The sequence below is a fragment of the Numenius arquata genome, chromosome 7 (genome assembly GCF_964106895.1).
Source record: "Numenius arquata chromosome 7, bNumArq3.hap1.1, whole genome shotgun sequence".
NCBI classification, from domain to species: domain Eukaryota; kingdom Metazoa; phylum Chordata; class Aves; order Charadriiformes; family Scolopacidae; genus Numenius; species Numenius arquata.
The window spans coordinates 46,616,978-46,632,272 of NC_133582.1; the positions used below are offsets into that span (position 1 = coordinate 46,616,978).

Sequence of the window (15,295 nt, forward strand, 5' to 3'; positions counted from 1 at the left end):
GAGGAAAAATCCCAATAAAAATGAAGTGTAATAGAAGTGTAATAGTAAGACAGTAAGTATTATCTATCTGTGTGATGGGAAAATGAGGTTTCTGTATGTCAGGTTAATTACTTTCTTGTTAATATCTGGAATTCTAAGGGATATATTCATATAATGTCTAAGGGTTGATGTTGAGAAAATGTTAGAGCTGTTTTTTTTTTTCCTTAAAGTTTTATCAGTTGGTTCTGTAAGTAAGTATTTGTTGCTTTTGCTGTAATGATATAATTCTATCTATCTACTTTTTTTTAAGGAAATGAGTTTTTAGCCATCTGATAATAGTAATACACAATGCCTGATCAGGACAAAAAGTTGAAGAGCACAGAAAAAGCAACAGGCAAAAAACCTCATGGGATCTCTATGAGGTATAGTATCTCACGTCTTACTTTGAACTTCAGCAGGACCCGTGTGGAATTTGCACTAGCTGCCAAAGCAGAATGCTTTAATTTGAAATGCAGTATAAACATGACAACTGTTACTCTGGTCACCAAGTTTATTTACACCTTTGTTGATTTAAGGCATTCTGGAGAAGCTATAAATTCTTCTCTATGCAAAACGAGGACACTAGGGGACATTAGGCAACACTAGAAAACTTTATTTTCTGTCAGTAGCATTGTTGCTTGTTGACAATATATTTGTGCTATTGTGTTTTATCCTAGGGATTATTCTGACCTTAAAAGACTTCAGTCTCTCTTAAATATTCAGTCAAGCAACCAACAGGTATTTTTTAATAACTGTTAAACATGCTGTAGAATTATATAATTATAAGTAATGATGATTATGGTTTGTGGCAGATACTTAGGATATTGTGTTCCATTATTGTTCCATATCGTTCCATAGTTAAGTAGCCTAACAGATTTGTTTTCTTCCATGCCATTCCACAATGTCATGAGAAGGTAGGCTTAGAGATGTATTGCTTACAACATGATGAAGAGTGATAAATAATATAAAATAAAAAAACTCAGCATTTTAACCATATGCAGTTGTCTCTAGAGAATAACACTTGAGCTAAAAATCTTCAAGGCATAAATATCAATGCATGAAACTTATAGGACATGGTAAAATATTCACCTCAAGTCACTTAGTGAAGCTTGTGTTTGCTATTTGAAGCAAAGAAAACCAAGACATGATGATGGCTGTGAGTCCTTGGAATGCCAGAACCGTTTCTTCTTTTCTATTCTGTAAAAAGATACGACAAAATAACTCAGGGAATTGTCCATGTGAGATAGGAGTTATGCACTCCCTTCCTGGATAGAGGCATGGAATTTCTTCTGAGCAGAAAGCTGAAACATCCGAGTTCTACAGATTCTTTCTAAAAAGAATACGAAGGCTGTGCGATTGTAGAAGTGGGATGGGTAAGGAGCATAGGAAATGAGCGTGTGTTGCAGATTCTGCTGAGCTTTACCATTATAAATTTTAAAAGTCACCGTTCTTTCAATTTATATATCTCCATGTACTAGTTTTCCAGCCTTGCTTTACATCAGTTTTCTACCATGTCAGTTTTGTTTTGTGTGTGGTGTGTTTATTTTATAATGGCAGATTCTAGGTCCAATGTTCAAGTCAGAACTTGAGAAAAAGTACTTTTGCTTGATAATATTCTTATAAAACTCAAAAGGCAGTGTGTAACTCATGAGTACTAACCCTTTATTCCTTAGCTTCCAGCTATACGCTTTGACAGCAGTCAAACCAGTGTGACAAAAGCTCGGCAGAACATCAAAAGCAATGAACAAAAACCCCATGGTCAATGGCAAGAACCAACAGAAGTTGCTGAACTTGAAAACTTCAGGTAAAAAAAAAATAATCTAATGTGACACTGTGTTATATCTCTGCACATCTTTATGTATCTTAAGCTTCCTGAATTGTTGAAGGCATTTATATTTGTACTTATGTCTTTTACTTGTACTTTCATGTTAACCCATTATGCAAGATATAAATTATATATTTTTAACTTTTTAAACCTAACTGTGACTGTTCCTGCCTTTGTAAGTTTCAGACACATGGTCTGACTCAGCAGCGTGTACTGTTCGGAGTTAATATTGTCAGTTTAAATAAAATAATGGTTTCTTTATTTGGAAAGCCTATATTGTACCAGTATAGTAGTCCCAATTTATGCACGAGACAGACTGTTCTTCCATGCTGTTAGTATCTGGAAATATGAAGTTGTGTTATTCCGTCGTAACTGCTGATATGACGTTTCTTAATTTTTCCTGCTAATGTTGGGTTTTGGCAATCTAAAATTATGATATGGTGAGATAATCAGCAACTCAGCATTTTTCTGTTTTTTTTTCCTTATTAGTGTGACCTACAAGAATGAGAGAAATTTTAGTGAACATCCCAAACATAAGCTGTTTCAAGAGATCTTTACAGCTTTAGTTAAGAACAGACTCACCAGCAGGTCAGTATATTGAGCACATTCATATCCAAGGAGCTCACGCTTTCTTGCCTTAAGCAAAGAACCAAGATGCGTGGATAATGTTTCATGTAGCATATATGTTTCAACAATAGACCTCTGTGTGGAAAATACCAGCTTCACATCTCTGCATAGTCTCAGTTTTAAACAACGACTTCTGTCTTGGCTTTAAAGACCGAATGCTTGGATTAGTGGGATGGAAAAAGGAAGTCCTGGTTAAAATTTGGATGACCGAAATTCTAACATCTGCCATGTTTCCTCTGTATCTGGTGTCTGTAATCTATGGTTTGCTTTTCTAATTTCATTTTTATTTTACTGATTTTACTTGTATTTTATGACTGCTGCCTTTATATAGAAAGGTGAGTGGCTTTCATAAACCAGATGAGTTTATGTTACTGTTCATATTTATTTGTATTTGTGTGTATAACAGGATTAGAAAGGGAAAACCTTTCTTGTGCTGCTCTCATTTGAACAAGGAAGAATTGCAAGACCTTAAAAAAATGTGGGGGCAGGTGGGCATAGAAAAAGGTATTTTCTGAAAAAAGAATGTTTTTCAGGATTTCTATTACTATACACTCCTGCAGTGTATTGTGCTTTTCCATTTTAGAGCCCAAGTAAGGTCATGTAAGTGATTTGTAAATCTGGTACCTCTTTTGTTTCAAGTGAACTTTATCATCTCAGTACACACCAGTGGGATGTCAGTGGCTCAGCTTCATTTACTAAAATTCTAAGAATAACTTGCATTGTGTATTCCCAAATTCTGTTCCTACGTTGTGCCATACCTAGCTCATATTTTGGTTTTTGTTTTCTTCAGTATTTGTTGTTGATGATGATATAGCAAATGCAGTCTTGTATTATAAATGAAAGCACCCAGGTAAGGTTGATGAAAAAAGCATGTATTAGTAGGAATGTAAAACCCATTTAGTTGCACTTTATAAATGCTTTACTATGGCTGTAATGGCGTGCTCTCTTTGGAACTACTTCCATTGCATTGTCTCAGAGCTTAGAAACTGTCACCCTCACCAGCATTACATACTTTTGCTGGCATAGCTACGTTAGTTGGGGTGCAAGAAAAAAATCACACCCACTTACTGGCATTGCTGTGTTGGCAGAAGGCCTGGTTGGAGGTAGTTCTCTTGACAAAAAAACTGTGATCAGTTTAGCTTAAGTAGTTTGGATAAGGAATATAACTAAGCAGGCTGAAAAAATCCTGCTGGCGTGTGCCTGATATACACTAGTGTATCTAGTAACGTGTATTGTAAATGTAACTATAGCAGAAGAGACTCTCAAATGTTAACCAGGGTCAGAGAATTACTGTCCCTGCTTGGAAATGTGACCGATGTGTTGCTCCATTAAAGAAACTAACTTCTGTCAAGAGTCGAGGCTTTTTTGAAAAACAAAACAACTTTGTAGACCCACCATGGTAATGATCTTCAGGCCACTTTAAAATCTGACCTACAAAGTTTCATGCCGTTCTGAAGTGTCCAATTATGGAAGCATAATGAAAAATAGTATTACTTTGGGCAGAAAAATATCATAGAAGGGCTGAGATTTTGCTAGTAGCTATTTGTAAAACATTTATTTTTATCAAAGTATTTTTAGCCATTGGCGTCATTCCCAACTGCAAATGATAAAAAGGGAAGAGAACTGCCACGTCTCATAGACTTTTTCCATTCCTTGGAAACTTGCCCAGATATTACAGATTCTGTCCCCTCAGTTAAAATAACAACAAAAAAAATGCACCACAAAGATGTCCAATTCTAGGTTTATTTTAAATAGGAAAATGGGGATATATATCTTCAACAGACAATGGAAATGGTGATTCCATTATTGATATTTTATGCAGGATTACTGCCCCTCGATGCTTTGTGTGTATCTGAGGTATTTTCTGCTAAGTCTTGTGCTGGGGAATTATGTGGAGAAATATAAAAGAGGAAGTTCTATTTGGAAGTATAATCCTATATCAAGAAGATTTAAACTAAATAAAAAATTATTCCAAGGACTAATGGTAATAGTTTTTAAAGCCCAGGATAGATTACGATAATTCCAAAAATTATTTCAAATCTAGCTCTTTTTATTTCTGTAGCACTCATGTGGTTTGCTTTAAATTTTATGTATGTGTATTTGTGTACTGAAGTTTGACGTGTTTTCTCAGTGATTTTGCCCTTTTGAGCCTTGATCCAAACACTTAAAGTAAGTTTATATCAAAGCACGATCAGTTTGTGCTTAGAGATAAGCATGTACTTTCCTGCATCAGTTCAGTGATAATAAGTTATGGCTGGCAACGTTCATATAAGAAAATCAATTTCTTTAAAGCTGTTACTATGTTTCAATATAAATGACGTTAAAAGTTCTATAATATAGTATGTTCTTCAACTGTTGTAAGTTACTAATCTTCTAGTCGACTGATTCCTGAATCAGTGTCTTATTTAAATGTTTTAACACTTTTCTATTATACTTGGTTTATGTTTTGAATTTTTTTTTTTTCAGTGAGTGGGTTAATCAGGCTCCATCCATTCATTTTCTTAGAGTATTAATTTGCCTGAGATTACTAATAAGGGATCCATGCTATCAGGTCAGTATGTCAAGATATTGTTTCTTGCTTGGATAAGAGAATGAATATAAGCATCATGCATATGAGTTTTGTCGGTGCATGTGTATAAAAAAAGTGCATACTTATGGATGCATACTTATTATATGAATGTACATATATTTCTATATGTGAAGATGTGATTTGCAAACAAACAAATTCCAAGAGTGAATTTGCAGAGTTGCTGCATAACTTTCTCAATTTCTGATATTTCTTATGTACTGTCAGTTATTGCTAACCCTAACAAAGAACCTGTAAATCTTCATAACATGAAAGAACATAAATCTTCATAACAAGATGGCTTGGTCATTGCTCTGAGCCCTAGACTCCGTACTTGACTTTATCATATAGATATGTAAAATTCCCATTATTTAGTAAGTGAAGAAAACTGAAAGCTGCCTATTCCTCCTAGCAGCCCAATGATCTGAACTTCAAACAATTAGCTTTAAATTTTATTTCGGCTATTATAGTTATTATTCATAGGACTAAGCCTGAGACATTTGTTAAGATATTTGGTTTTGTGTATTTTTTTCCTACATGTTCCGAAGCTTATACCATTTTTTCCAGTTTTAGAATGTTTAAAATAGCTCTTCTATGTTTTTATTTTTCTAATTACTGAAAGTAATTCTGAACTCTTAAGATGATAAGCATCTCCAGAATCCATTGACTTCGACCACTGGAGTTAAGGTTTCTCAACATTCATAACAAACAGAGCATTTATATTCTAGTGTTCTCTCATTCTAGTGTTTTCTGTATTTTGACTCATTTTTTTTATTTTTAATTTTCTTTTAGGAAATGCTCCACAGCTTGGGTGGGATTGAAAGTCTAGCTCAGGTAGAATTCCTCATAGTACCTTTATCCGTCATGTTGCATGTCAGTTTATTATGATTAGAATGAAATACACTGTAAAAAGCAGTGTACATGTATTCTTGTTTTATGGAAAGAAGCGAGTCTATTCCTCTGTTTGCACATAAACTGTTGGTGTCGTTTTTTCACTAGTGCACAAAGCAGCTCTCCTTATAATCTAGCAGTATTTAACACAGGATTTTTAGTTAGGAGGCTTAACAAATGCCTCCCGAAGTGGAAGAAGGATTAGAAAACTCTGAACAATTGGTTCAGTCAAAAGGAACAGTAGACTTTTGAAGGAAGATGAGTAAAGCCATCTTGAACTGTAGCAAATGACTTCTCAAAGGTAAAAGCATAATGATAGAATGTTGAACAGGTTTAAATTTGGGGACTACAGTACTTTTGCATTACAAAACGTTATTGATAACTGACTGCTATGTTGTTATTTCTCTGTGTTAATACTGCTTTACTCCTGGGTTTTTAATACTTGTTCGTCAGTGCCAATTTAGCAGTGGGATATGACATACCTTGAATATCTCTGAAATTGTTGGGAGGTTTTTTTTCTAGAAAAAAAATCAGAATTTTTAAAACAAATGGATCTTTCTAGAATGCAGTCATCATTCATTAATATTTATGGAGTCATCTGTATTTCAAGGAACCAATAATGAGCTATGAGCCCTTTGGTCAGACAGTCACTTGTTTGAAACCTCCTTAAGGGCAGGAGTTAAAGATTATTAGTTTCTAATGGATACGGTTCCCACAGGAACTGCTTGGTGTTTTCTGATGTCCTCCATTAGACTATTTTATACACCGTTAAAAATGGGAGGGAAGGGGGGGGAGAAAGGGGGCAGCTTCAGATAAAAAAAACTATTCTAATTTTAAAGTGTTTTAGGGTGTTTTAGTAGAAAACACTAATAAAATTATTATTACCAATATTACTTCGTCTAGTAGTGTCCTCCTCATGTGAGTTTTCTTTCTAATTTGTGTGCTACTACTGTAGTTCTAGCCTCTCTGTATCATCTGCTTGAAACTCCTGTAGTTTCCCTATACAGTGTTCTAGAAATTCAAAAACGCCACCGTATGTAAAACCAATGTATAAGCGATACGGAGAATCATATGATGATTTTGTGTACTAACAGACATTACATCCTTGTGATAATTCTCATTTCCTTGAAAAATATGTTTGAGCAGGTAGTTATTAGTGTTATTTTTGGACCGTATTTCCACCATTTCCGACCAGTTGGCTATGTCAAAAAGTAAAAAAAAAGAAAAAGAAACAAAATTCCCCTCCTGTAGTTGTGTAGGTTTTTTAGAGTCTGAGCCTGTGAGCTGTGTGGACTAAGGATCCATCTGGCTGTTCCAAACAGTGGCCAGTAGTTGATGCTGAGGGAAAAGTTTGAAAGCAGAAACATGAAGTGATAATTCCCCAGAATACTGTTATCAACCCTCTAGCAGCTTGCAAAGAAGGGAATTTTGGCCCTAGAAGTAGGGTAGTTGTATTTTATAGTCTCTGGTGAATTTTCCTCTTGTGGAATTTTACACCTGCTTTTTGAATTCCTATCCTTCCACGATCTCTTCTGTTCCCTGACATTTTACAACAAAAGTATGTGGGATGTTGCAGATTCACCTTTTTCGTGAAACAGATGCACCACCTACAGGCTATTTCTCTGCATAACACTCTAGGCTTATGAATTCTTCAAACTATTTTTAATGGTATCCTTTATTTCCCCCCTCCCCTTACTTGTAGTATATGGAAACAATAGCAAATGGCTATCTGAATTACGGAGAAGAGCAACATAATGTCGACAAGTTGGTAAACATGACATGTAAGTGTTATAGCTGATAACATCAAGTAAAAGGGCACTTACAATTTGTGTGAGGCTTAAAATGTTTTAAATACTTGAGATGGTCATTAAGTAAGACATTACCAGATTCATTGTAGACATCATCAAACAAGTAAACACTGAAATTGTTGTGGAGAAGCACATCTTGTTTTTGTAATATATCCTTAGGAAATTAATGCCTCTTTATGCATTGAAATAACAGAATAAAATGAGCTAGTCATGGTTCAAAGACCTTATCCTATGTTTTGCTTTATTATCTGTTTAGTAAAATGAAAAATATTAAGTGGTAAAGTTTCAATTTATGTGATTTCCTTTGTTTCATAGACATTTTCCAAAAGCTTGCTGCTGTTAAAGATCAAAGAGAATGGGTTATAGCAAGTGGAGCACATAATGTAAGTGCTTTATAAAACTGCTGATTATAACCAATTAGCTACTTAACTGTATGACTTATGCTTTTTAGCTTTGATCTATGTGGGAGTAAATTCCTTGCCTTGTCAAGCTTGTAAAGGAAGATAATCTCAGTTCTCTGTTTTACAGATGCATTAGAAGTATCATAAAAATTATTTCTTGTATGTAAGTTAATTTGACTGATGCATGGTTATTGTTTGAGATAAATAGGTCTTAAATGTTTGGACTAAACTTGTTCACATCAAAATTAGTACTCATGTTTACACTGGCCTGAGCTACATGATACTATAATATAAATTGTTTTATATAAGTATTCTAATATAAATTTATTTTAAACTGATATTTTAAAAATAAATTTCTGCTATGATTTTTCACTTTAAAACATTCTGTGGCTAAATGGAGGAGTGTCAACCAAGACAGTGACAACCTAGACATTCCTTGCTATATATTACTGCCAGTATAAGGATCTATACTTAACCATTGCTGATTTGTGGCCAGACTGAGAAACAGTAGATCAAGATCAGTGTAACTAGTGCTTCATGATTCTATTATGCTGCAGAAAAACATTGGCAATTGTGATCACATAGAACTGGACAACATATGTTTAGAGAATCTAGACAAATATGAAATTTACTTTGATATAAATCATTAACAATATATGCAGGGCCTTAAATTACATACTGCATGGTTTAAATATAAGCTGACAATTAAGTTTTTCTTCAGGAGGCCTTGATTTAGTTCTGAAGTGTTTTAAACAGGAACAGATTTTTACAGTGGTATGTTAAGTTGGACAGATGCTTCAGCAGTCAAGAGAGATGCTAACTGCAGTTTGAGAAGAAACATCCTTGCTTGTTGTAAGTCTGGGTGTATTCTGAGACTTTAAGTGTACTTAAAGTGTACTTTAAATGTGCCTAAGATTTTTAGTGTATTGTGTAAGGATTTGGTATTCAATTTTGGCTTTTCAATAAATCTATGTGTGTAAAGTTGTAAAAGAGAAGAGTATATTTATTTGTCTTGCTTTATGTTTCATTTTCCAGACCTTAGTAAATTTGTTATCTGCCAGAGACAGCAATGTGCTTTTGGGTGCCCTCCTCGCTCTGACTAGCTTAGCAGAAAGGTAGGCTCAACTTTGTGTTCTGTAGTCCACAATAAGCATTTTCATGTTATCTCTTGAAACAATCTTAAGCAGTTGTTTATGAGGAAGACTTCTCTTTTTCAAAATTAGGCCTTGTTCTGTGCAGGCCTATGAAGTATGCTTAATTTTATGTTGAAGCAGTAGAAACTAAATAGAAACTTTGCTCCTTGCAGCAGATTTCTTGCTCGTGTGGAGAACTTTGCAAGACTGGAGTCATAGAATCTCTTTTTGCAATCTCTGTGCAGGATTCTGTAATTCTTACTGATTTCCTGCATATAAAAGTCTTTTGTACTGAGCTTAATATAACAGTGCCTCACAATAACCAGCAAGAATATTGTTCAGTGTAGTAAATAATGAATGCATGCACTCAAATCCATGTATATGTATCTGGTCTTCACTAATGACTGTTTTAAATCAAGATAAGACTTTCTTTTCCTCATATGGAGGGGAAAAAAAGGAAAAGGAAGATATAGCATCTTTCATCCTTAGTAGCTTTATAGAAGAAAAGGTGCTGCTTCTACATTATTGTTCTGTTGACTTCCAGACTTGTATAACAATTTTATCTTTTAAATGAAAAATTATAAGGAAAATTAGAAAACTAAAGAGAATAGGTACAATTCTTTGAGATCAGTAGAATTTATTTACTAGTATTTCTCTGGATTTTCTCTTTTCCCAAATTTCTTTCATTCTATTTCAGTTTAATTTTTTTTAGTACCAGTATTAATTTAAATAATGTTATACATCTATTTTACACTTCTATTTAATTTTCTTCACAGAATTAAATGTATTACATTTGGACTAGGCAAAAAAGTGTTTGGAGTATATTATAAATATTCATGGAAATTGTATTTGTTTTTAAAAATTACCTAATTTGCTTAATTTCTAGTATGAAACAAATGAAATACATTTATGTCTTTTGTACATTCACATTTACTTGTTTTGTACTGGGAAAATTGGCAATTGTTGCAGTGTCACTCTTGACACATTTTTGTGGCTTTAAATATATGTGTGGACAATATGATATTATCACTTAAGACTTGAGAAAAAAAATAAAATTGGTTGAATGTATAAGGAGAGAGGCTAAAGAGCAATGTGTTTTTATCATATAATTTAATTTGATTATAAATACCAGAAATAATCAATTTGTAGTCCAGAATGTAGGGAGAAGATAAGTGAGCTCACCATTGTTGAGAACTTGCTGGTGATATTACGTGAATACGATTTGCTTTCTAAAAGGTGAGACTTTGCTTGTAGATTAATTATGTTAAGACATATTGACTTTTTCATTTAGGGACACGTTTATTTAGAGGAATTAGATAACGTGCTACTTTAATATACTCAAGGTAAAGTTCTGATCCCTATGTATTTTAAGTCTGATATTGATATAGCAAAATCTTTTCTAGTAATTTTGTTATAAGCTGTCTCCTCTCTCTCCACTGATGGCCTACAGTGCAGTGCAAATGAATTGGAATGTTACCATAAAGTGATAGTAATTGCTTTCTTTGGTGCATCTCCTCTTTGCTTCTGGCAAACCTGAGTCGTTAGATGGAAAGCATGCTGAACTCTGACAGTTCCTGCGATGCCTGATGTAAACTACTAAAAAATTGCAAGAAATACAGCTGTTGTAATTTATGCCAAAGGCTGGGTGTCCTTCAGTTCTTTAAATGTCCTTTCTTCTCAGCTAAGCCTGCTAGTTGAGCATAGTATATCTGCATTTCAGTAAGAAAGCGAAAGACACTCAACTTTGATATTATGTCACTTATCCTATCACATTCATATTCTGAAGATATTTTTTTTTTACATTTCATGCTTAGCTATTTGACACATTTAAATTATTTTACATATGATTAAAGAAATTGAATATACAAAAAGATTTTGGTTTTTGTGTTTGAAATTACTTAGATTGTATGTAAACCAAAAGTTTGTTAAAAAACTGGAATTTGAATCTAGACAGGAAGCTCATTAAATTCAGTACTAGTTAAGAATAATTTTAAATTCAGATATGAATCTGAATTCGTATGTATCGTCAAACACATATGCAGTTTTTTTGCTTCAAGTGGTAATGGAAATCCCTAGCCATACTTTCTATGAAAGTTCATCTTAATTGTAGTGAAGTTAATGAAAATTTTATATAAATCTTTTAAGGATATATCCAATCCCTTTTGTAAACATAATATTCAAACTATACTGGAGAAGAATCAGTCGGTGCTTCTTGTAGTACTAATGCCATTAACAAGAACGTGGTACCATGGATGACTGCAGTCCACCTGGCCACTTCCATCCTGGCTGTGTCTGCTTGGTTGCCTATGCTGACAGTCAAACTCAATGTAAATATAATTCAATCCCTTGTGCAAATTTGGACCTCCTTCTTCATTTTCAATTTTTTTTTTTTTAAACAGTGACTTTAACCAGTTTACAGTGACCCTAAGCAGTTTTCTTTAATTTCTTTTTTTTTTTTTTTTGTAGGAGATCTCAGTTCTTTCTTAAACATCTGCTGTGTGTTTTTCCCCTTTGCTAACTGACAATACAAAGTAATGACGGAGTTATTATTAAAATTTCTTGATGATTACTTTTAGGCTTACAGCAGAGTTGCTACGTCTCCTCTGTGCAGAGTCACAAATCAAAGAGCAAGTAAAAATGTATGAAGGAGTTCCAGTCTTGCTCAGTTTACTTCATTCTGATCATATCAAACTTCTACGGAGTATAGTTTGGATTCTAGTACAGGTTTGTGAAGACCCTGAGACTAGTGCAGAAATCCGAATTTGGGGTGGAATCAAGCAGCTCCTTCATATATTGCAGGGGTAGGTTTTCAGTCCTCAACGTTGTGGCGATTATATGAGACTGTTTCATATTTTAAGATATGTTTGACCAAGCTCTGTTTTATCAAATAACATCTTGTTTTCGTTCAGCTGTATGTGATGTCTGCAGAAATTAAAAAGCTATTTAGGACATATTGAATAAGGACTATTTTTTTCAGATATACTTATTTAATTGTTATCTTAAGGTGTTTTTCATATTTTCCTTATATAAAACTAAATAATGAATAAATACATCGTTGCTGTCTACTTAGAATCATAGAATCATAGAATGGTTAGAGTTGGAAGGGACCTTAAAGATCATCTAGTTCCAACCCCCCTGCCATGGGCAGGGACACCTCTCACTAGAGCATGTTGCTCAAAGCCCCATCCAGCCTGGCCTTAAACACTTCCAGGGATGGGCCATCCACAACTTCTCTGGGCAACCTGTTCCAGTGTCTCACCACCCTCACAGTAAAGAATTTATTTCTGGTATCTAATCTAAATCTCCCCTCTTCCAATTTAAAACCGTTACCCCTTGTCCTGTCACTACATTTCCTGACAAAGAGTCCCTCTCCGGCTCTCCTGTAGGCTCCTTTCAGATATTGGAAGGCTGCTATGAGGCCTCCCCGGAGCCTTCTCTTCTCTAGGCTGAACAACCCTAGCTTTCTCAGCCTGTCTTCGTAGGGGAGGTGCTCCACCCCTCTGATCATCTTCGTGGCCCTCCGCCGGACCCGTTCCAACAGGTCCGTGTCCTTCCTGTGTTTAGGACTCCAAAGCTGGACACAGTACTCCAGGTGGGGTCTCACGAGTGCATAGTAGAGGGGTAGAATCACCTCCTGTGACCTGCTGGCCACACTTCTCTTGATGCAGCCCAGGATGAAGTTGGCTTTCTGGGCTGCCAGCACACATTGCTCATGTTGAGCTTCTCATCCACGAGCACTCCCAAGTCCTTCTCCTCAGGGCTGCTCTCCAGCCATTCTCCGCCCAACCTGTATTTCTGCCTGGGATTGCCACGTCCCAGGTGCAGGACCCTCACTTGGCTTGGTTGAACTTCATGCTATTTGCACAAGCCCACGTCTCAAGCCTGTCCAGGTCCCTCTGGATGGCATCCCTTCCCTCCAATGTGTCGACTGCGCCACTGAGCTTGGTGTCATCGGCAAACTTGCTGAGGGTGCACTCTATGATGTTAAATAGCACTGGTCCCAGTACCGACCCCTGAGGAACACCACTTGTCACTGGCTGCCACTTGGACTTAGTTTCCCTATTAATCAGACACCTATTTAGTGAACTAGAATTGTGAATACAATTGGTGAATGTGATAAAGGAATGTTTAAAGGCTTGTTTGCTTTTTCAAAGGGTATTAGTTAATCTAGTGAAAACCATACAAATGAACATCAGAAATGATTAACAAAGATATGTTAAGCTGTTTTTTACACTGCAAATTGATTTTCTTTTTTTTTTTTTTTTTTCAGGGAAAGAAATCTTGTTTCTGATCGCTCTTCAGTTGCAAGTTTATCTAGTGCGAATGCAGCAGGGAGAATCCAACATCTTCACTTGTCAGATGATTTGAGTCCTGGTGAAATGCAAGAAAATACTTTCTCACTTCAAGCAGGTAGGTTTATAAGGCCTAATCCTCTGTTATGTGTTTACTTACACTTGACAAAGGCATGCAAAATATTTCAAAACAGAAACTGTAGACTTTTATACCCGCTTTAGGGAGCGGGAGCATCAAGTCAGCTGTGTTTACTTCTAAATGTGCAATACCAGCACATATTTTCAAAAAGCACACTTCTTTTAGAAAGAAGCAAAGGATACAGTATTAAGTACATGGGAATCATAGATATTTCTTCCACCTGTAAAAACATCTCAAATATATATATTTTATTTTGGTTTTAGACTGAGATTTTTTTTTATTTGATCATATTTTCCCTCTATTCGAATTTACTATGGTAGATCAATCATAAATTGATTATGATGGAACTCTTTCAAAGTGATATTTTAAAGACTACCAGTTAGGTGAGGATTCCTCAGTAGCTATGGAGAGAATAGTTTTTAGACGAGATTTCTCAATAGCATGTCAACTATCCATTCTGAAATGCCTTCCGGAGGATCATGTCTTTTTCCAGTGACAATAGAAGGACAATGCAAAATATCCTTACTAGGATTACATGAGCCTTTGCAATATCTTCCAGAAAGCTGTAACATAATATGTGTTTTTGAATACTTGATCATGAAGATGATCAGAGGGGTGGAGCACCTCCCCTATGAAGACAGGCTGAGAAAGCTAGGGTTGTTCAGCCTAGAGAAGAGAAGGCTCCGGGGAGACCTCATAGCAGCCTTCCAATATCTGAAGGGAGCCTACAGGAGAGCCGGAGAGGGACTCTTTGTCAGGAAATGTAGTGACAGGACAAGGGGTAACGGTTTTAAATTGGAAGAGGGGAGATTTAGATTAGATACCAGAAATAAATTCTTTACTGTGAGGGTGGTGAAGCACTGGAACAGGTTGCCCAGGGAAGCTGTGGATGGCCCATCCCTGGAAGTGTTTAAGGCCAGGCTGGATGGGGCTTTGAGCAACATGCTCTAGTGAGAGGTGTCCCTGCCTCCTCCCAGGGGAGTTGGAACTTGATGATCTTTAAGGTCCCTTCCAACTCTAACCATTCTATGATTCTATGAATGTTACCTCTGAAGAGCTGGTAATGTGAAAGAAATTGCAATACCAAAAGTATTGCCAGTATGGAGCATATTTCTGAGTTACTTCTGCCTTTCTTAAGGACTCCTAAGAAAGAGTAAGCACTGAACTTACAGAGGTCTTTTTCAGTTCTGAGTACTTGTTTATATTTTTTAGCCTTCTGTGTTGGGCACAGGTGGCAAGGTTTTGTTAGCAGGGGGCCTGCAGGGCTGGCCTCTGTGGGAAGAGGTAAGGGATTGCCCTGTGCTGGACACAGCTAGTTCCAGCTGGCTTCACAACAGACCCACTGCTTGCCAAAGTGAAGCCCATCAGCGAAGCTTGTGGTGCATCTGTAAAAACATATTTAAGAAAGGACAGGAGAGGAGAAGAAAAAAAAAGTGTGTGTGTGAGAAACAGCAGTGCAAACACCAAGGTCAGAGAAGAAGCACAGGGAGGAGGTGCTTTAGGCACCAGAGCAGAGATTCCCCTGCAGCCCATGGGACAGACCTCGGTGAAGCAGGTATTCACACTGCAGCGTGTGGAGAGGACCCACGCTGGAG

General features: G+C 36.0%; 1 protein-coding gene across 3 annotated transcripts in view; it reads left to right on the forward strand.

Moving 5' to 3' along the window:
- The first annotated feature begins 327 nt into the window (after window positions 1–327).
- Window positions 328–15,295, forward strand: part of NEK10 (NIMA related kinase 10) — an 86,588-nt gene continuing 71,620 nt past the window's right edge. For all 3 annotated transcript variants that reach the window (XM_074150335.1, XM_074150334.1, XM_074150336.1), the window contains exons 1-12: window positions 328–401; window positions 696–756; window positions 1,692–1,822; window positions 2,333–2,435; window positions 4,941–5,021; window positions 5,829–5,870; window positions 7,630–7,708; window positions 8,051–8,118; window positions 9,172–9,251; window positions 10,419–10,505; window positions 11,846–12,070; window positions 13,540–13,679. In XM_074150335.1, the coding sequence (XP_074006436.1) occupies window positions 328–401; window positions 696–756; window positions 1,692–1,822; window positions 2,333–2,435; window positions 4,941–5,021; window positions 5,829–5,870; window positions 7,630–7,708; window positions 8,051–8,118; window positions 9,172–9,251; window positions 10,419–10,505; window positions 11,846–12,070; window positions 13,540–13,679 (1,171 nt within the window). The remainder of the gene's footprint in view (window positions 402–695; window positions 757–1,691; window positions 1,823–2,332; window positions 2,436–4,940; window positions 5,022–5,828; window positions 5,871–7,629; window positions 7,709–8,050; window positions 8,119–9,171; window positions 9,252–10,418; window positions 10,506–11,845; window positions 12,071–13,539; window positions 13,680–15,295) is intronic.